General features: G+C 36.0%; 1 protein-coding gene across 5 annotated transcripts in view; it reads right to left on the bottom strand.

Annotated features, from left to right (window-relative positions):
- The window catches only part of CLOCK (clock circadian regulator), a 135,302-nt gene that overhangs the window by 68,455 nt on the left and 43,464 nt on the right, over nucleotides 1-23,383 (bottom strand). For all 5 annotated transcript variants that reach the window (XM_040624956.1, XM_040624954.1, XM_040624957.1 and 2 more), the window contains 3 exons: nucleotides 12,372-12,463; nucleotides 5,673-5,762; nucleotides 3,232-3,291 (listed from right to left, as the gene is read on the bottom strand). In XM_040624956.1, coding sequence (XP_040480890.1) covers nucleotides 3,232-3,291; nucleotides 5,673-5,719 — 107 coding nt within the window. In that variant the 5' untranslated portion in view covers nucleotides 5,720-5,762; nucleotides 12,372-12,463. The remainder of the gene's footprint in view (nucleotides 1-3,231; nucleotides 3,292-5,672; nucleotides 5,763-12,371; nucleotides 12,464-23,383) is intronic.

The following is a 23,383-nucleotide window of genomic DNA, read 5'->3' as shown; positions in this document are numbered from 1 at the left end:
TTTATTCCTGTATGCCAGGCTCCAGCACAGAGCTATAAACCATTTGTTTGCATCTCTCTCTCTCTCTCCATTAGGCTGTCTACACCTTGATAACACAGCCCCAATTTTTTCATCTAAGCACTTAAGGGTAACAACTAACAAAGAGTAAGCACTCAAAATAAGTGTGCCAAATGAATAATTAGTACTGTTGTATGTGAAGCAGCTAAACAATTATTGAGTGGCACCAGGACCTTCAGACAACTAAGTGCAATTATTTACATAGCAATTAATCATTCTATACTACCTCTAATTGTCTATTTTGTGAAGTTAGATTTTCTAATTCAGTTTTTGTTTAAGCAAAGTATACTCATTTCCCAAAAGGTCAGGGGATAATTTTATTTATTTTTTGTTTTTCAGTACCAAAGAAGCATTTATTCTATATTAGTACCAGGAAAAATTACAATGGTTCAAACCTCCTAAGAAACATAATAGATGTTAAAATGACTGCATCAACAAACAGTGAGTGCCTGCTATAATAATAGAGACTGTGCTAATAAAGGCTAGGGATACGGGGAAAAGACAAGCTCTTTCAAGAAATTTATCTAATTCCTATGGAAATTCAGAGGAACCGGAGATGGCATCCTCATGTACTAAAGTGAGTTATGAAGGTTGAGTGAGAAAAGGATGGTAGTGGACTATATGCAAGGCATTGCAGGTACAGGTAACTTGTACAGGAACGAAAACCTATCACAAGTAGTTCAATCTGGCTAACATGGCCAATGAATAGGCTTTCTGTGCCCCAGTATGCTAGAGCTGGGGGCGGGGGGAATAAATGCTGGAAAAAAATCATGAAGTTTTTATGTTACATAAAAGGATTTTATGACTCCTGAAAGTCATGGAAAGGCACTGAACTGTTTTTAAGCAATGAAATGATGGGAACAGAACTGCTTGTTAATGAGACCATTCTGGCATCAGAGTGATGAAAGGATCAAAGCTTGGTGAAACAAATTCATTTAGCAAATACTCTTGAAAACTTACTGTGTGGCAAACAAGCCCGGACACCTGATGACCATTTAGGAGGCAAGTGCAGCATCCCAGCCTATAAGTCATGGCAGTGGCAGTGTTAACAGAGTAATGTGGGTTTGAGGGTTAAGAGGCAGAACTATCCATTCTAGGTAAATCAGACCTGGTTTGCAGTGGGAAGCAAAAGGGAAACCTAAGAGGATTCCCAAGTTACTGACAATGCTGCATATTAATGTGAAATAATGACATGTGATACTGGTTTTGGTGGACAGATAGTCTGGAGAGAATTTAGATAGGATGAAACTGCCTATTTCACATTTTAAAAGATATACACAAGAGGCTTAGATATACAGATCTAGTTATAGTCCTTTAGAAAAAAGAAATAAGCATTTGAGAATTAGCACGTATGGAGTATCTGAACACAAGAACTGGGATAAAAATAAAAGCCAATATTCACTGCATACTTATGTGCCAGGCACTACTACAAGCACTGACGACATCTCAATTACCTCTATGAGGTAGACTTTCTTACCACTTTGCATTTTACAGGTGACAACTCAGGCACAGAGGAGAACATGCCCGGTGCCATTCAGCTAACACGAAGTAGTAATTCCAATCAGCCACTTTTATTCCAGGGAAGAAAACATACAGAATTCACATATTGCCAACTCTATCACTGGATCACAACCACTAAAGCAAACTTCACTTCATATTACATTTAGGCTGGAACTTCTCAGCCCTTGTGATGACTTCACTGAGAACAGGCCACAGATGTTTCATTTTGAGGGTGGGTATAAAACTCCCTTTGTTCTTGGTTCAACACTAAGGTACTTGAACTCATCGTTTTAGTCAGAGTTCAGTGTGGTCCTCCTTAATTCTGACAGTATAGTGAGGTTCTTTCTCTTTCTTCAGTGTCTTCCAGAGCCATAGTATTTCTGGTTCCCTAAAAACATTATCAAACTCTCAGAGTCTTCAAAAATAGAACACCCTCAGCTTAATTTATCCATCTATAAACTTGGCCTTTAAGACTACCCAAGTCAATTCCTTACAGTTCTACCTCTTCATTCAGGCAAGACTGAAGAACTTTCCTTCACCAGATTGAGGTTAAGGGATAAGGGGTTGTCCTATATATTTTTAGCTTCAAATCCAGGTCTTTCATTTCCTTGAATACGTTGTATAGTTTTCCTAAAAATCTTCTTCTTAGATATGTTTTAATTATTCATTAAAGTATTCAGCAACTTACCTGGTTATTGTATTTCTCTTATCCCAGTATCCCCCCCCTTTTTTTTGCTAAATACAGACATGTAAGAACTATTACTTATTGCATGCTTATCTTTTGTATCTGTGTATTATACAACAACCTCTACCCTTGTCTAAGCGTCCACATAGTTCAACACAGCTGGAAAAAAAAAAAAAAAAACCCAGAAAGTGTTTACTACTCACTCGGAGGGACTACAAACTTTGCTATAATGCTACCTGGACCCTCCCCCTCCTGATAATATAATTAACTGCCAATGCTCCTATTTAAGGTAGAAGCCCCCATCAATACCACCACAGCTGTAGATTCCATTCCCTCACCTACTTGAGGATACTTCTCCAACAATTTTCCCTCCCTTTCCCCATTGTCTACTTTCCCTTCTATTAGGAGAATGGAGGCATGTGGAGATCACAGGGGCCTACCCTGAAAGAACTCCCAATCACCAAAGCTGAAACAATTTGAGCAATAAAATAAAATAGCACTGGAGTATATAACCTAAAATATAAAATAAACACAGGAGTCCAGACAGACATAAAAAAATGGGGAACAATGTTTTTATAGAAGTATTCCAAACGTGTGTAGGTACCCCCTCCTATGGAAGGTGGAGCTTAATTCCCTCCATCCCTACTCTGAAGGTAGGCTACACTTAATAACTTGCTACCAAAGGGGAAAAGAGTAACTATAATGGTGAATCTAGCAAGCTCTACCTTAGCCGAGTGATGAAAGTTAACATCTTTAGTGATATCTTATAGATATTATACATTCATAATATGATATGATGAGTGGAACGCTTTTACAGGATAATTTTACTTAAATTATAAACTGCATACTGATATTCTAAGCTTTTCCACTTTGCTAATATATCTAAGTTCTTAAGGCAGGCAGCTTTTGGAAATCACTAATTTACTATTTATTTACTTTTACATTTACTTACTCATTTATTTACTATTTTACATCTTAAGGTGAACTACCTTTTTGCTTTGTCCTTGTCATCTTCTTCCACCAACCCATCAAAAATACTACCATCTTCTCTAAAAGAAAAAAGAAAGGTGGATAGAGAAAATAAGAGCAAACTCATTAAACAACAGCAATTCCAAAATGACATCTGAATCAAATCAGTTATATCCTAGGATTTCTGTAGAGTTAAAGGATTATACAAATTCTAATTCAATTAACTGCTAACCTGTTTTCTAACAAGTATTAGAACATTAAAGTTTATCCATGTTGAATTACATTTTTTAAAAGTTTATCACAAATGTGAATTTTTAAACTACTTATGTACTATATATATGACAGGCTAAACCAGAATTTAACTTAATCAGAGGTTAATACTTGTTTCAAACTGTTAGTAATCAATGAAAACTACAGAAAGTCAGTGTATTTGCCATTACATAAAATGATTCATTTGAAATTATTTTTAATTATAATAGCATTTCTTAAAAAATTTATTTTGAGACATTCATGTTATAAAACCACAAATCACTAATAAACATCACAGTATCTAGCATTTAACTTATATTAATACATTTCATTCATTACTGATTCATTTGACAAATATTAATACTCATGTGCCAGGCTCTGTTCTGGACATGATTATAGAGCATTAAAGCAGTTAATCAGACACAGAAATCCCTGCTCTCCTACAACTTATTATCTGGTAGAACGAAATAAATCAAGAAGGGAATATATGATGACAAGTTTTATATTAAGCGGTGATTTTTTAGTTACTGCAATCTTACTTTAATCTGAGAGGTTAGGGAAGGACCTGCTGAGGTGCGGACATCTAAGTTGAGATCTAAGTGACAAGAACGGATTGGTTATGGGAAGATCTAGGGGAACAGCACTCTAACAAATGAAATCAAGAGCACTGGTAGCTAACTCCTTAACCTAAGTAGCAATATTAAATAATTTCATATGAGCTATACATGAATTCACTGTTCACTACTTTAACCACACCTTTCTGTGGCCTGTAAAGGCACATATAGTGCCTGTTGGACCCACTGTTGAGAGCATCTGCAAACCATGTATCATAGAGCTCCATGTCTGGACTTTCGGGGTTCCGTGTGTGCACTGCAATTTATGAAAACTTTTGTACATATATGTTACTGAGGAGAGAGTCCATAACTTTCATGATATTCCCAGAGATAATGAACTCATATTAAGAATCACTGCTTCTGTCTGAACACGGATGTTATCTCTAGATGTCATATTGTCTAGAATGGGTATTGGCAATCATCAAGAAGCATAATACCACAATCATATTTAATCTCTTAGGAGCACTGAAGGAACATCCTTTCTGAGGAGACAACTACACATAGAGCCCACCTGAAAATATGGCATAGCCCAAATCTATGGCAGTGCTGCAGGCAGGCCTCTCTAAGGAAACTCCTTGCCCCTTAGGTCTTAAGTTCTGGTAGAGTATATATCTTCACTGTTTATCTCACAGGAAAGGGAGACAGGCTGGCCCCAGACGTCAAAGGTCACTTCTGTATACAACTCTAGCTACAAAACTCTTAAAGAATCCCCTATGGAAGAATCACACAGTACACTATAATAAAAATACAGGAACTTTAGTGTCAGACAGACCAACACAGGTCATAATTCCAGCTCAGCACTTAACTATGTGACCTTAAACAAGTTATTCAACCTCCCTGACCTATCCTTTCCTTAGCTGTAAAATCTCATGGCATTATTGAGAGGTTAAATGAGGTAATATATAAAAAGTACTCGACAACAAAAAGCTGTCAAAGAGTAAGAGCTTAAAATGTTACTATATTTCATCAAATTAAAAACACCATTGATCTTTATAAAGACTTACCAGTATTTTATTTGCCACCAAGATGAAAAAAAATGCTACCAATTAAACTACAATAAGGCAATTGTAAGATGAATCTCAGTGTCAGAGGTGTTAAAATGTAAACAAACAAACAGAAAGTCTTAAAATCAAAGAAACAAGGTTTATCCTCCTTGTAAGAATATGATTTAAAGACTATAATTTTAACTAACAAAATCCTAATTATAGTTACCATTTATCAATTACAAATGCTAAAATGCTTAAAGGGATGGCGTTAGCACCAACAGATTAAGGAGAAAAAGAACAAGACATAAGGAGATGGAAGATTCTATAAGATGCCAAGGAAACATCTGCCACTGTCACAATTTCTTTCAGAGTAGCTCAGACCAAACACTCAAAATTACAGTTCAAGATCTGTTTAGGACACAAACCATGTGCTACTGACTTTGGCTACAGACAGTATCAGTATGTCTGTTTGCTCGATATGGAAACTGAATGTAGCAGGAATTGTGTTTAAACATGAAACTCTTTTTATCAGTTTAATACAGACCACTACTCTAATAATAAATTTTAAAATAGCTTTATAGGATTCAAAATAGATAGTCTCTAAAAACATACCTGTCAACAATTGAGCTCATTTTACTACAGCTTACGGTAAACAACATAACATATTACGTTTTCGTCTTGTGGTAGACATTTGTACTTCTCCTTGGGTGGAAGGAAAAATAAACAGTCATTAGTTTTCAAAAAATTTATTTCTACAAACATAGTAATGTTGAGAAACACTGTATGTTATCATAGAGAATTCAAATGTTTTGGTTTGTACCCAAGGCTGAAACATTATTTTCAAGCAAATACCTTTAGCTGGGACACATGTGAGGCTTCCTTCTAAAAAAGGAACACAGGGGGGAAAAACTGAGGATTCGTTTTCTATTAAAAAAGTAATAAAATAGTCTACTCTAAATATTTAGTATACATAGAGTATGTAAACTGTGAATAGGCTATAATTCAAAAAGATATGTACACCCCTATGTTCATGCATCAGTATTTACAACAGCCAAGATATGGAAAAAATCTAGGTGCCCATCAATATAGATGAATGGATAAAGAAGATGTGGTGTGTGGGTGTGTGTGGGGGTGTACGGTGGAATATTATTCAGCCATAACATATTACGTTTGTTATGAATGAAATCTTGCCAATCTTGACAACATGGATGAACCTATGCTGGGTGAAATAAGTCGGACAAATTCCATGATTTCACTTATGTGTGAAATCTAAAACACAAAACAAAACAGAAACAGACTCATAAATACAAAGAACAAACTGGTAGTTGCCAAAGGGGAGGGGAGTGGGAGGATGACTGAGCTAGGTGAAGGGAACTAAGGTGTGCAAACTGCAAGTTACAAAATAAATAAGTCATGGGAATAAAAAGTACAGCATAGGGAATATAGCCAATAATACTGTAATAACATTGTATGGTGACAGACGGTAACTACACCTATCATGGTGAGCATGTATAATGTACAAAACTGTTCAATCACTGTTTATACCTGAAACTAATATAACACTGTATGTCAACTAAACTTTAATTTAAAAAATCTAATCTACAACAAACATCTGTTTAAAGCCTACTTTCTATTAAATAGTAGGCTAAGCTTTAGGGATACAAGGATAAAAGACACAGTCCCTGCAGGCAAAAATCTACAATTGAATAGGGACACAGATACCTAAATAATAATAATAAAAAGGATAATGAAGGTATATAGAGAGGAGTCAGAGGAAATATTCTTGATGACAATGAGTTTGTAAGTAGTCTAGATTGTTACTAAAAATATGGTGCAGAGACCATCAGCGCTGACATCATCTGAGACCTTGTTAAAAGTCCTACTGAATCAGAATCTACATTTTAACAAGGTCCCCATGTAATTTGTATGACCATTTGAGTATGAGAAGTAATAGACTAGAGGACAAGAAAAGGTAGTATCTGAAAGGATGCGAAGCCACAAGAATGGCAATTTGCAAAGGCACAGGTCTTTATGAGACGAGGGAGCATCCTATTTAAGAAACCTAAGAGGTTTAGCATTTTCTTTAGAGAAAAATCTAGTCACGTTACAACTTAAAGTTTAATTACTAGAGAATAAAATGAGAATAAGAGTGGATAGAAGCGTGAAGGCAAGATGGGTAAAAAGAGCCTTCTTGGGGTGTTCCTGGCTGGCGCAGTCAGTACAACATCCAACTCAACCTCACGGTTGTAGGTTCAAGCCCCACGCTGGGTGTAGAGATCACTTAAAAATAAAATAAAATAAAATAAAATAAAATAAATGAAAGAGAAAAGGGAGGGAAGGGCCTTATTATAAGGAGTTTCATACCCACATTGAAGAATTAAGATTTACTACTTTAAAAGAATCATAAGCCTAAAATTTGTCATCCTATATTCTATAGGTTTTCTAAAGTATAAGGCAGGTTTTATTCACACAAAATACTTATATCCTATAGTCGTGAATGAAATATTGAACAACCACCTTAATGCTAATAAAAACCCTAACAGTTTTTGAGGCATGAGAAATTCTACCTTAAGTATTATATCTTTTATTTAAAATTTAGAAAATAGTGTAAATTAATGTGGAATTCTAACTAACTGAGAACAGATGAAAGTTGTCTTAAGAACATGGGATTCTGGGGCGCCTGGGTGGCACAGTGGTTAGGCATCTGCCTTCAGCTCAGGGCGTGATCCCGGCGTTCTGGGATCGAGCCCCACATCAGGCTCCTCCGCTATGAGCCTGCTTCTTCCTCTCCCACTCCCCCTGATTGTGTTCCCTCTCTCGCTGGCTGTCTCTATCTCTGTCGAATAAATAAATAAAATCTATAAAAAAAAAAAAAAAAGAACATGGGATTCTGAACTATTCTATCACTGTTTTCAAATGTACAGGCACGAAGGAGCAAACAAATGGTCCTTGCTCAATGATGCTGCAGTGCCCCTGTGGTTATGGCTATAGAAGTGAGACTGCAAAGGGCTAAGAGCTCTTAAAAGAAAATGAGTGGGGAGTCAGGGGTAAAAGCAAAAAGAAGTAACACTAGATAAAATACTGGCTTTAAGTGTCTGGGTCAACATCAGCAGATGGAACATGGAATTACACAATTTGAGAGTTAGAAGAGACTTTAAAGATGAGTTCAGCACAACCCTCTGCTCTAAGAGACATAGCTATCATCACAGTAATAACAGAGGCTGGTTCTATCGCTAGAACAAAAAGACCAGTGTAAAAGGTAACAGCCAAGTTGGGTGAATCAAAAAAGAACAGTTTCGACTTCAAAGTTGAAAGGCCAGACCTAAGCCTTATGTGGCACCAAATGTATGTTTCCTTAATTATCAAAAGGTAGAAAATAGGGCAAACTAGGAGGGGGGAAAAAAAAAACAGGACCCCCAAGAATTAGGGCTTAGACTATAGGAAGGGCCATCCTAACTGAACCCAAAATGGTTTAGGAGATACAGGCCGATGCTTTATTACGCTATTTTACTAACGTTGTTAACAATAGGCTTCCAAACATTTATTGTGCTAACTGAACAACATAATGACTATGTTTCTCTAACAGTCTAGTCCAAGATCTTTTTTCTCCCATTCTAGTCAACTGACAGGATATATTTAAGGGAAAGGGAAGGGAAGAAGTGAAATAGGCCCTTAGAACTAAGTATTCTAGAGACAACTGTGAGAAGATTCCTCTTAACTTCTTTAAATGGTGCCAAATTAATTTTATCAAAACACAATGGTAATGGGGGAACAGCCAAAAGGTCTTGTTTGTTCTTGTTAGGCTTCACATTTTCAGTACCAAAAAACTACCCAGAGTCACACTTCCCATGCTATGGATTCTAAGGATTCAGTTTTAAAAAATAAGCAATGTCCCTACACACAGCAAGGAATTTCAAGTATATAATCTAATACAGATCAAATTTTATTATTAAAAGTCTTTCTTCTTGGGGTGCCTAGGTGGCTCAGTTGGTTGAGCATCCAACTCTTGATTTTGGCTCAGGTCATGATCGCAGGGTTGTGGCATGGAGTCCCACACAGGAATCCATGCTCAGCACGGAGTCTGCTTGTCCCTCTGCCGTTCCCCCTGCTCATGCACAGGCTCGCTCGCTTCCTTCCCTCTCTCTTTCTCAAATACAACATGCATGCATACAGTCTTTAAAAATCTTCTTTCTTAAATATGGACATTACTAAGTCCAGCATGGTATGCAATAATGTCTTTGAAAGGACCAGTGAATCCAAAGTTCACAAATTAAATTACCAAGGATCAAGTTTCAGCTAGGAATCCACCGCTCCTTTACATAAACAACTTCAGCTCAAAGTCACTCAGTGATGACTTCCCAGCTTTCCATTGATATTACTATTTTATGATGATAAAGGCCAAGAATGGCATAAGTCTTGTATCAATATCATTTTAAAAACAAGCTTTCAAAATTATTTATGAGGGATGCCTGGGTGGCTCAGTCGGTTAAGCACCTGCCTTTGGCTCAAGTCATGATCCCAGGAGTCCCCCATGAGGCTCCCTGCTCACCGGGGAGCCTGCTACTCCCTCTGCTTGTGTGCTCTCTCTCTGACAAATAAATAAAATCATATATACATATATAAAAAATTAATGAAATGGGGAGATATTAATAACTAAAGAAACTTTGTAAAACATTCAAACTTTCCCAAATACAGAAGCAGATATGTTTTTAATTCAGCATGCAACATTAAACATAATTAACAGAAAATTTCAGTGCCTGGAAATCCATCTTTGGAAAAGAACCCTTATACATAAAACAACACATTCTATATTAAAAATAAACTGTGCAGTATCTAATGACATGATACTAGTCCTCTGAACCCCATGCAGTCACCTCTCAAGGCTTTCCATTCCATCCATAGGCTCTTTCTACTTGGAAACTTAAGTCCTCTAATTGTAGACAGTTTGGTGAATCATTCTCTATTCTTTATTTCTCCTATTTCCCTCTTTTCTCCCTTTCTGGAATTCCTGTTATTTCAATACTGGAGATTCTGATGGGTCCTCCAATTTTCTTTTTTCTTTCCCATTTAATTTTGCTTTACTCTCAAAATCTCAGTTTTACTTTTCCACTCTTCCACTGAGTTTTTCATTTCTAATTTAACTGTTTTTCTTTCATGCTTCATGGATTTAGCATCTCCTCTTACCTCTCTGAAACTATTAAACAATAGTTTTGTGTTTCAATTTTTACCTGCCTGCCTGGTCTCCATTTCCCCTAACTTGGTATTTTCTTTTGGCATGGTTATTTGGCTCTCACATTAAGAGGTTTTCCTAAAATGTTTAGTCATCTCTGGCCACCAGCTCATTTAAGGGTGAGGTCTAAAACGATCACTGAAGCTGTATATGATAGGGCTTGCCGACTATGAACTTTATTGCAGGGATATCAGGTTGGAATATTTCTTTAGGGAAATTCTTTAAGTCCGTTATCTTCAGCTCTTTTCTCTTAGGCTAGTTACAATTTCCAGAAAAGAATCTTCTAAACTACTAACTGAAAATTATAAATCTGGTAGACTGGGTCCTTAATCCCCCTATTTTCAATATGATACTCCCATTCTCAACCATGTTTGGTGCATCTCTATTTTATCCTTGCTAGAAAATAAATCTTTAGCCTTCTGCTAAGATAGGGAAGGGGTAGTCGCCTGGAATTCCAAGGTCAAGAAAAGGATCTATGAAGTATAATGATTTCTTAGACTGGCAACAAATCAGCCTGTGTTTAATCCCACTCTTACTCCTTTGCAGAAGTAAAGCGTGCTCTCAATTCCTGACATTTTAGAGGTTCTATAAAGTGCCATAAAGTTCGTTTCTCATCATTCTCACAGCTGGCTCAGGATTCTAAGATCCATAAGATACCACACTTCTTTTTGCTTTTCAGCTCCCCAAATTTTGTTGTAATTATTTCTTCTCCCCTTCTCTTTGTTCTTGTGAAGTTATGTCTTTTGTTTAAAAAAAAAAAAAAAAAACCTTCTACTTTAGCTTTAGTGGAGTTTCAAGAAGAAATAGAACTTAATTGCATTTTTTGCCATCTTTAACTGGAAATTCCCCATTCTCTCTTTGTCAATTTTAATCAGGCTTTCACCCTCACACACTCGCACTGAGATTGTTCACTCTTATTAGAGTTATAAAAGACATTCATGTTGCCAAATCTAATGGCTGCTTTACTCTCTATTTTACCTCTTAGTAGCATATGATGTAAATGATCACTTCTGCATTTACTACTTTTCTTTTTTTCCTTCTATGACAGAACACTTTCCTGATTTTTCACCCATTTCATTGGCTATTCCTTTTTTTTTTTTAAGATTTTATTTATTTATTTGACAGAGATAGAGACAGCCAGTGAGAAAGGGAACACAAGCAGAGGGAGTGGGAGAGGAAGAAGCAGGCTCCCAGCAGAGGAGCCTGATGTGGGGCTCGATCCCAGAACCCTGGGATCACGCCCTGAGCCGAAGGCAGATGCTTAATGACTTAGCCACCCAGGCGCCCCTCATTGGCTATTCCTTCTCCTCTGATTAATACTGGCATGTCCTAAGGCAAAATCCTTCTCAATCTATGTACACTTCCTAGATAATTTCATCCACACATACTCCTGTAAGTATCTCTCTATGCCAATAAATCACAAATCCACACTCCTGGACCAGATTCTCAACTTCAGAGTCTTATATCCAACTACCTTTGATATTTCTACAGATCTTACAGGTAGCTAAAATATTATACAGCAAAAGAGAACACTTGACTTTCTTAGAGAGAAAGCACTTCTTACAGAGCACTTTCTTACAGAGCACTCTTTATTTCTGCAAATTTACAGAATTTGGTCCTCTCCCAGTTTTCTTCTCCAACCTAAATTCCATATACTCTTCCCCTCATTTATTCTTGCCATTCAGATCTTAACTCAAATATTCCTCTTCAAAGAGGGCTTTCAAATATTTTGTTATTTCTTTCAATAATGAAAGCAGTCACCAGTCTCTATTACATTATCCATTTTAATTCTATGCATTGAACAACAAATGTTTCATTGGTTTATTTATTATTCGTCCTCCCTCCCTTTAGAATGTAATCCTAATGAGAGCAGGGACAATTTCTGTCTTGTTCATCACTGTATTTTCAGTATCTAAATTAATATCTGAATATAGCTGATACAATAAGCATTTGGAATAAATTAAAACAACAGGAAAAATTTTTAAATAAAACATTCCTCAAATTAGTATGTCAAAATAAGTTTATGGATTCATTTATATATTTTGCTGGAAATATACTCTAAGATACAAACTTTTCATTACCTTTTGTATTTTTTGGATCTTTTGAACTGGTTCTTCAGAAAACTATAGGTTCAATGTATTCTTCTATATGGCTGACCATCACTCTCAGAATTCTGTTTAAACAACAAAAAAATTTATTAGATTTACCAACTTACATAGAAATTTATCATGAAAAAGTTTTAAAGTAATTTTTTAAATATAAAATTTAGAATTTAGTCACAAAAGTGTACATAACAAATGTTGAACTTGACAAATTATTTCTGAGACAATAGCTTACAGAATAAATGAAAACAATAATTTAATTCTAGTATAGAAGTTAAAACACAAGGTATAAATAAAACTACAAAAATACATTAATAAGATACACAATAAAAAGATGGAATTTGTGATGTCAATACCAATGTGCAGAAGGGAGAGACACGTAAAAGAGTTCTGAAGCGCCATCAGTTTAATACAGATTGTCAAAACCGTAAGACGTTTTATATAAGACCTATGGTTAAGCACAAAGAAAACACCTATAGAGAATACGCAAAAGGAAATGAGAAAGGAATCAAAGCATGTCACTAAAAAAAAACAAAAACAAAACAAAAAAACCCAACAACAAAAACAAGAAAAACAAAGACAACAGGAGGAACCAAGTGACAGAAAACTACAAGACAGTCAAAAACAAATAACAAAATGGACACAGTAAGTCTTCCCTATCAGTAATTACTTTAAATGTAAATGGACTGAAGTCAGCAATCAAAAGACAGAGTAGCTAAATGGATCAGAAAAAGTAAGATCCAACCATCTGCTGTCTACAACAGATTCACTCTAGATTTAGAGCCATACAGAGGATGAAAGTGAAAAGATAATCTATGCAAACGTAATCAAAAGACAGCAGGAGTGGCCAGACTTATATCCAACAAAATAAACTTTAAGTCAAAAACTGACAAGAGGCACACACACACACAAAAAAAGACATTATATAATGATAAAAGGGTCAGTTCATCAGGAAGATGTATATACACCCAACATCAGAACACCTGGGGTTTGAAACGAATACTGATGGAACTGAAGAGTGAAACAGATAGCAATACAATAATAGAGATTTCACTACCCCAGTATCAAAAAGGATAAAATATCTAGACAGAATACCAAAAGGGAAACAAGCAACTTGAATAACATTACAGACCAAATCAACTTGACAGACATATACAGAACATTCTACCCAACAGCAGCAGAATACACATTCTTCTTAACTGCACATGGAACATCCTCCAGGACATATCACATATTAGGTCACAAAATAAATCTTAACAAATTTAAGAAGATTGAAATCATGCCAACTATCTTTTCTGCCAACAATGGAATGAAACTAGCAATCGATAACACAAGGGGAACTGGAAAATTCACAAATATATGAAAATTAACACACACACACACACACAAGCAGTGGATCAAAGAAGAAATCAAAAGAGAAATTAGAAAATACTTGGGAGACAAACAAAAACATAACACATCAAAACTTAGGAGATGCAGCAAAAGCAGTACTAACAGGGAAGTTTATAGTGGTAAATACTACATTAAAAAAGAAAAAAAAATCTTGGGGACACTTGGGTGGCACAGTGAAGCGGCTGACTCTTGGTTTTGGCTCAGGTCATGATCTCAGGGTCACAAAATCAAGCCCAGCGTCAGGATCCATGCTCAGCACGGAGTCTGCTTGAGATTCTCTCTAACCCCTCTGACCCTTCCCCCAGCCCTGCTCTCTCTCAAAAATAAATAAATCAATCTCATAAATAAATAAAATAGAATCCAGTTTAAAAAAAAAAAAAAAACAGAAAGAACCAAATCTCATAATTGAACCCTAACTTTACACCTCAAGGAAGCAGAAAAAGAACAAACAAGCCCAAAGTTAGCAGAAGGAAGGGAAAATAAAGACTAAAGCAGATGTAAACAAAACAGAGGATAAACAATAGGAAAAAAACGAAAAGGAGTTTTTAGAAAAGATCAACAAAATTGAGAAACCTTTAACTAGCCTAAGAAAAATAGGAGAAAACTCAAATCAGAAGTGAAAGATGCAGTACTACAACTGACACCAGAGAAATACAAAGAATCGTAAGAGACTACTTACTATGAACAATTAGACACCAACAAATTAGATAACCTAGAAGAAATAGATAAATTCTTAGAAATACACAACCTACCAAGACTGAATCATGAAGAAGTAGAAAAATCTGAACATACATATATAACTAGTAAGGATACTGAATCAGTAATCAAAAACCTCTCAACAAAGAAAAGCCCAGAACCAGATTCAATGGAGAATTCTACCAAAAATGTAAAGAAGAATTAATTAACATCAATCTTTCCCAAACGCTTCCAAAAAAATTGAAGAGGGAACACATCCAAACTCATTTTATGAACCTAACATCACCTTGATGCCAAAGCCAGACAGACACTACAAGTAAAGAAAACTACAGGTCAATATCCCTAATGAATATAGATGAAAAAATCCTCAAAATACTAACAAGCCAAATCCAAGAGAAAAGGGTAACACGCCGCGACCAAGTGGGATTTATCCCCAGGGTGCATGTTTCAACATACAATAATCAATCGACATGACACAGCAATTCAACAAAACAAAGCATAAAAATCACATGAATATGTCAATGCAGAACAAGCATTTGACAAAGTTCAATACCCTTTCATGATAAAAACACACAATAAACTAGGAACAAATAAAAATTTTCTCAAGATAACAAAGGCAATATAGGAGAAGCCCACAGCTAACACCATGAACAACAGTGAAAAATCAAAAGCTTTCCCTCTAAGATGAGAAACAAGGCAAGGATGTCCACTCTTACCACTTGTATTCAACACTGTACTGGAAATTCTAGCTAGAGTAATTATGTAAGGGAAAACAAGGCATACACAAATCAGAAAGAAGTAAAAAAGTAAGATGACATGATCTTATATGTAGAAAACCCTAAAGATTCCACGAAAAAGCCATTAGAACTAACAAATGTCAAAGTTGCAGGACACAAAATCAACACACAAAAATCAGTTGCACTTCTATACACACTAACAACAAACAATCTGAAAAGGAAATTAAAAAAACAGTGTCATTTACAATAGCATCAAAAATAATAAAATTATTAGTAACAAACCTACAAACCTACAAAACACTGCTGAAAGAAGTAAGATACAAATACACGGAGGGAAGTTTACAGTGGACATACAGAGGATGTTTATAGAAGCTTTAGTATCATTAAAACATCCATACTACCCAATGTCATCTACGGTTTCAAAATCTCTTATCAAAATCCCAATGGCTGAAAAAAAAATCCTAAAATTCGTATGGAACAACAAAGGATCTCAAGTAATAAAAAACAATCTTGACAAAAAAGCTGAAGGCCTCACACTTCCTAACCTGTAAACGTATTACAAAGCTACAGTAATCAAATGGTATGGAAGTGTCATAAAGATGAACACACAGACCAATGGTAAAGAACAGAGAGCCCAGAAATAAACCTAGGCATATATGGTCAAATCATCTTCAACAAGTGTGCCAAAACTAAATAATCAAAAAGCATACTGTCTTTAACAAATGGTGCTGGGAAAACAGTATATCCACACGCAAAAGACTGAAACTGGAGGGACTCTACCTTACACCATACACAAAAAACAAACTGATATGGATTAAAGACTTAAATGTAAGACCTGAAACTGTAAAACTCCTAGAGGAAAAGAAAGGGGAAAGCTCCAGGACACTAGATTTGGAAAATATCTTGGATATGACACCAAAAGCAAAGGAAGCAAAAACTGACAAGTGGAACTCCTTCAAGTAAATAACTTCTGTGCAGCAAAAGAAACAAGAGTGAAAATGAAACCTACAGAATGGGAGAAAATATCTGATAACCACATATATGATAAGGGATTAATATCCAAAATACATAAGGAACTCCTACAACTCAGCAAAACAACAACAAAACCCACAAATAACGCAATTTTAAAAATATGCAAATGACTTAAATATTTCTAAGACACACAAATGGCCAACAGATATATGAAAAGATGCTCAAAATCCTTAATCATAAAAGAAATGCAAATCAAAACCACAATGAGATATCACATCCCTGTTAAAATGGCCGTTATAAGACAACAACAACAAAAACAGAAAACAGAAAAATAAGTTTGGCAAGGATGTGGAAAAATTGGTACTTTATTCACAGTGGGTGGGAATATAAAATGGTGCCGCTGCTATGGAAAACAGCACAGAAATTTCTCAAAAAACTAAAAATACAGTTATCATACGATCCAGCAATTCCACTTCTGGGTATTTATGCAAAAGGAATGAGAACAGGATCTCAAAGAGATCACTGTACTCCTTCCTATATGTTGACTGCAGCATACGCACAATAGCCAAGAGGCGGAAACAACCTAAACGGTCCATGGACAAACGAATGGATAAAGGAAATGTGGTATACTTACAATGGATTATTTAGCTCTCAAAAATAAAGAAATCCTTTCATACTTAACAACATGGATGAATCTTGAGCGAATTATGCTAAGTGAAATAAGCCAGTCACAGAAGAACAAATAATGCATGATTCCACTTACATAAGGTGTCTAAAGTAGTCAAACCAATAGAAGTAGAACGGTGGTTGTCAGGGGCTTGGGGGAGGTGGGAATCAAGAAAGCTCTTCAGTGGATATAGAGCTTCATAGTCACACAAGATGAAAAAGTTTCAGAGATATGCTATACAACAATGTACACAGAGTTAACAGTACTGTACATGCTTAAAATTTTAAGAGAGCAGATTTCATATTATATGGTCTTTTCTCTCCATCCATTTAATCTATATATGTCTTTATATTAACAGTGGGTATCTTGTAGACAACATATAGTTGGATCTTATGTTTTAATCCACTCTGACAATCTCTGTCATTTAATTGGTACGTTAGGCTGATATTCAAAGCAATTATTGATTTGGTTGGACTAACATCTCCATATTGATTATTGTTTCTATTTGTTGCCCTTGTTCTTTGTTCCCATTTTTGTCTTCCACTCTCTGTCTTTTGCCATTTTCAGCATCTTAAATGATTTTCTGAGCAGTTTACAGGATTCCTATTCTCTCCTTTTCTTAAGCATATTGGTTATGTTTCTTTTCTTTACATTTTTTTTAGTGGTTTAGTGGTTTTTACTTTTTCAGGTGGTTACCCTGGAGTTTACAATATACTATTTAAGTTTTTTTCTTTTATATAGAAATATATTTTTTAAGTAACTTCTACCCCCAACATGGGGCTCAAACTCAGGACCAGGTGCCCCTACAATATACATTCACAACTAATCCAAGTTCACTTTTAGATAAACTCTATACCACCTGACAAGTAGTATACCTTATAATAACCAAATAATACTAATTTCTCTCTCCTATCCCTTGTATTATTGTCATTCATTTCACTTATATATAAGCACTTATATATAAGCACTTATATATAAGCACTTATATATAAGCACTTATATATATATATATACACACACACACACACACACAAGTATACATGCTCAAATTCATTATTGCTATTATTTTCAACAAACTGTTATGTGAGGTCAATTAAGAATAAAAAGAGTAAAAATAAAAGGTTTTTGTTTTTTTTTTTTTTACCTTTACTTACTCCCTCTTCAATGTTCTTTCTTACTTCACAAACTCCCAAGTTTCCGACCTGTCCCATTCTCCTTCTCTCCAAAGAACTTTTTACATTTCCTGCAAGGCAGGTCTACTACCAACAAACTCCCTCAATTTGTTTGAGAAAGTCTTTATTTCTTCATTTTTGAAGAATAATTTCACTAGGTTGGTGAGTTTTTTTCTCAATACCTTATATATTTCGCTCTACTTTCTTCTTACTTGCATGGTTTCTGAAAGAAGTCAAATGTAAGTCTTTGTTCTTCTACATATAAGGTGTTTTTTTCCTCTGGCTTCTTTCAGGATTTTTTTCTTCATATCTGATTTTCTGTAGTTTGAAAATGATACACCTAGGTGTTGTTTTGGGGGACACTTTAAGTCAGTAAGTATTTAAGGATCAACAGAAGTTCAAGCTCTATATGAGATTATAGGTACTTAATAAATTGAAGTAACTCGTTAACAACAAGGAATTTCTTAGGACTTTTCCTGTAATAGATGGTGGCACAGACTGATGACAGGATCTAAAGCATTAGAACACCAACTGGACAGAGGCTGCCAAAGTATTTAATAGTTTTCCTGTGAATTAGTTCTCAATAGTTCAAATACTTGCTTTAAGAATGCCAACGAACATATATGAATTATATATAATTTACTTTTACTGAAGTCTCTGCATCAGCTAATACAAAAAAGGTCATGACCCAATAGTGACTAATAATCATTTTTACACAATATTTATTAGAAAGTCAACTATTCACATTCACATATGACTGGTTCATATTTCATTTTTCCCGCTGTCTCCCTACTTCGTGTGTGTGTGTGTGTGTGTGTGAGTGCACATGTGCACACTTTAGTTTTCATTTTCACCTTCAAAAAGGAAAATCAGGGTGAATTTTACTCTAATTTTTTGGTGTTGAAAACTTCAGGAACCTGTCAATTTCAGTTATTAATATTCTTTCACGGACAAGGAAAATTAGAAATTATTGTGTTCTTACTATTTTTCATTGTAGAAGTGGAATATATCACTATAACATTCTCATTGACAATATTCTTCTAAATCATGAGTTTCTTCAAAACAGGAGTAATAATTTACTTATTCATCTATTAGTAGGACCTGTCAGAGTATTTGGCAAATACTAAACACTCAACTGGCACTGGTGAATAACTGAATTAACTGAGACCAATTCAAACTTACCACAAATTCGTGTAAAACTTTACACTCGAGTTTGCTTCTGACCCACCCAATGTCCACTCTAAATTTTTTATTTTTACTTTAAGATTTTATTTATTTGAGAGAGAAAGATTGAGAGAGAGAGAGACCATGAGAGGGGGGAGGGTCAGAGGGAGAAGCAGACTCCCCGCTGAGCAGAGAGCCGCAGACAGGGCTCGATCTGGGGACTCCAAGATGATGACCGAGCTGAAGGCAGTCGCCCAACCAACTGGGCCACCCAGGTGCCCCATTCTCAATTTTTTTCAATAAAGAATATAACTATATATGCAATATAACAGTAACAAAAAAGGATATTTTTTATAGCAAAAGATATATTTTTGAGAAAAGGGGATTTCTGATAAAACAATACTCTGGGAAATTGAAGAAATCAAAAATAAATGGTCTGAGTCAAAAGCATCAGAGCAACAGGACTGAGTTCCTAAAAGGTGCATGAAGCAAAATTCAGAAGCCAGATCCCTGTGTCCTAGTTGGTTTTAAGTGCTTTGGGATAGCGTTCCCCAGTCAGAATTAAAGCAGCTAATAAACAGCATGCTGGAAGAGTCAGTACAAAACGCTTAAGACCTGTAAATTTAGAAAGGCATAGATGGAAATCTTTGGAAAATAACTTAACCACCCTAAGCTTCAGAATTCTTAGCTAAGAGGGTTCTTGTGAAGAATAAAAGATACAATGCATAGGGATACCTACTTTTATTAACAAAATAAACACAAATGGCAATGCCCCCTCGAAATAAACAAAAGGCTTAAACATTTGCAGTATGACAAGGGGTTAATATCTTTACCACATAAGGATATTTAGAAGTTACTCAGAAAAATGTTAAAATCCAACACCCCCCACCCCCCCAGGCTTCCAATGGATTCACCAAAGCAGCTTTACCCAACGAGGGCCCCGGGATCATCTCAGATGCCCAGTGAAGAGAATTCCCAGGAAGGCTCAGCTGCCTCTCAAACTATCTCTGAAATATTAATAAAGAACCTTAGTAAATTGACTCTTGGCCCTAGTATCAAACTCCCTTCCTCTCTACCAGAATATCCACCCCAACAGCAGGACAGAGAGAAGAAACCACTGGGCTCGTTGACCACATCCTCAGCAGCAGGAGGGGTGGAGTAAGGACTTTGTTAACTGCTCAGAAAGAAAGGATGGAAAGGATGATGCAACTGATTGAATACCAGTGCTATCTCAACCAGTGGGCCATGCTTCAAAAAGAGCTACAGCAGAAGGAAACAGGCTGAATCAAGAGTGAAAAGATTTAGACGTAGTCATCATTATTGCCTGTATCATAAAGATCTTTCTGAGGATACCAGCATGGAGAATAACTGTAACACAGAGCCAATGTAAACATAAACTTAATTCTTGTACTGTTTCTTCTTGCTAGTAATTTCAGGAGCATTATGCAGCAGCTTGGGAAAGCTGCTCTATGTTAGGACAAACTGTGTAATATTTTTACAATCTATGATATAAGCTCTTTTTTTCTCTTTTCTACCTTGATACCAGTAATTGTGAGGAATCCTGTAGTTTGCATTTGAATGACTTCAATATACTTCCACTTTTTGATTTGACCTAAGGAAGCGGTAATAGGTTTTGAGTGTGGCCTGTGTGTTTGAGAAGCCTGAAGTCATTAAGATAAAACCTAACATCAAAAATTGGAAGCTAAGTAACTTGTGCAAAAGGAATACACGGAAAACTCTGGTTGGTTTGGTTAGAGCATAATTAGGGCAAGATGCATAGCCCAGATTTTCTGATTTTTCAAAAACTGAATTGTAATAAAAAATTTTTTGATGTGCTATTTCAATTTTCAGTAGCAAATGTGTGTGTAGAGGCACTTACTAAAATTGAGACTTATTTGAAAAAAATAAAAAAATAAAATCCAAACCCCCAAAATGAGCAAAAAGTGAAATTAAATGAGGCACAAAGAAAACAAATGGCTAATAAATGTAAAATTACTCCTGGCTAGAAATCAAAGAAACTTAAACTAAAAACTTGTCATAAATATTCATGATTCCTTAAAAATTACACTTCATATATTTATCATTCAGCAAATATTTACTGAGCACCAGTACAAGAGTCCAACACTACGCTAATGGTAGTTTTACAATGGCAAAACAGACATAGCAACTGCATTTGAGGCACTTCCCAGAGGCATACGCAAAATGCCCCGTGAATACATATGAGGGACACAGAGGTTCAGGAAGCCTCCTGGAAGAAGTAATCCCTAAGTTGAGATCTGAAGGATGAGTAAAATTCACCAGGCCAAGAGACAGAGAACTCTGATGCCAAAAGAACAATAAATGCAAAGGTCTGGAGACATAAACAAGAACTGTAGTTTTAGGGTACTAAAAGTAGTTCGCATGATTAGAGCAAAAACCTAGGGACAGGGTAGGGTAAAAACTGGAGTAAGAGATAAGAATGATGAGGTGTGTATATCATGAAAAGCCATGTGAAGTTTAAAAAAAAAAAAAAATCACCTGCCCCTCAATGGCAACATGAAAACAGTGAAGTAGCTTTAAGCAGGGAAGTGACATTAATAGATTTGTTCTTTTGAAATATCATTCAAACTACAATATAGTGAAAGGAATGAAGAAGGCAAGACTAGAGTTAGGGAGACTAATAGAAGTAGGTTATTATAATAGTTCAGGCAAAATAACAGAGAGACAGAGGTCATATAAATGTAAGAATTTTAATAAATAGGGGCACCTGGATGGCTCAGTCAGTTAAATGTCTGACTTCAACTTAGGTCATGATCTCAGGGTCCTGGGATCGAGCCCCTCACTGGGCTCCTCACTCAGTGGGGAGTCTACTCTCTCTCCCTCTGCCCCAGCCCCCACTTGCACGCACTCACTTGCTCTCTCACTCAAATAAATAAATAAAATCTTAAAAAAAAAAGTTTTAATAAATACTAAGATGACTAGACAGAACTTGGTAATTAATAATCAGAAGTGCGGGTCAGGAAGCAGTTGAGACTATCACCCAAGTTTTGGCTTGGATGCTTCCGTGGGTTGGATAGGAAACATAGGAAGAATAAGCTGGAGGAAAACAAGAGCTAATGATGTTGAAAGCAGTGGCTACATTTAACAAATACTTACTATGTGCCCAGCATTCCTCAAAGTCTTCTCCCATTTAAGACTCTCAACAATCAAAGGAGGTAAGCTCTATTATTATCTCCATTTTACTGATGAGGAAACTGAAAAAGAGTATAGGTAAGCTGAGCAAGGTCAGCAATAAAGCTGAGATATGAACGCTGATAGTTTAGCTTGAGCTATGCTTTTTTTTTTTTTTGGTTTAATTTATTTATTTGACAGAGAGAGAGAGACAGTCAATGAGAGAGGGAACACAAGCAGGGGGAGTGGGAGAGGAAGAAGCAGGCTCCCAGCAGAGGAGTCCGATGCGGGGCTCGATCCCAGAACGCCGGGACCATGCCCTGAGCCAAAGGCAGATGCCCAACGATTGAGCCACCTAGGCGCCCCTTGAGCTATGCTCTTAATCACTGTGTTACAGATACCTCACATGTACTTTAGATGATGAATTCAGTTTTAGACACCTTGCATTTAAGATACCTAAGGGATATGCAAGATGAAAAACATCCAGCAGATGGTTAGAAGTGAGCTTGGCATTTACATCTTGTAAATGCCAAGATGTAAATCGGGAGTCATCAACATAAATATATAAACTAAAGACAGTGATGGGATTTTCTAGGAAAAACATATAAGAAAAAGAAAGGCTAAGATTGAAACTGAATGAAAATTAGTATTTTAGAAACTAGAAGAAGACTAATAAAATGGGAAGGAGGCAGAGCAAGGAATTTAAAGAAATGAGCTCTGCCTATACTCTGAAAACTATAAAACATTAATGAAAGAAATTGAAGATGACACAAACAAATGCAGTGATATTCCACGATCTCGGCTTAGAAGAATTAATATTGGGGCGCCTGGGTGGCACAGTGGTTAAGCGTCTGCCTTCAGCTCAGGGCGTGATCCCAGCATTATGGGATCGAGCCCCGCAGCAGGCTCCTCCGCTATGAGCCTGCTTCTTCCTCTCCCACTCCCCCTGCTTGTGGTCCCTCTCTTGCTGGCTGTCTCTATCTGTGTTAAATAAATAAATAAAATCTTTATTAAAAAAAAAAAGAATTAATATTGCTAAAA

The sequence above is a fragment of the Ursus maritimus genome, unplaced genomic scaffold, assembly GCF_017311325.1.
Source record: "Ursus maritimus isolate PB19 unplaced genomic scaffold, ASM1731132v1 scaffold_8, whole genome shotgun sequence".
Classification (NCBI taxonomy): domain Eukaryota; kingdom Metazoa; phylum Chordata; class Mammalia; order Carnivora; family Ursidae; genus Ursus; species Ursus maritimus.
The sequence above is the reverse complement of the archived record's forward strand: the minus strand, read 5'-3'. Positions and strand labels throughout refer to the sequence as shown.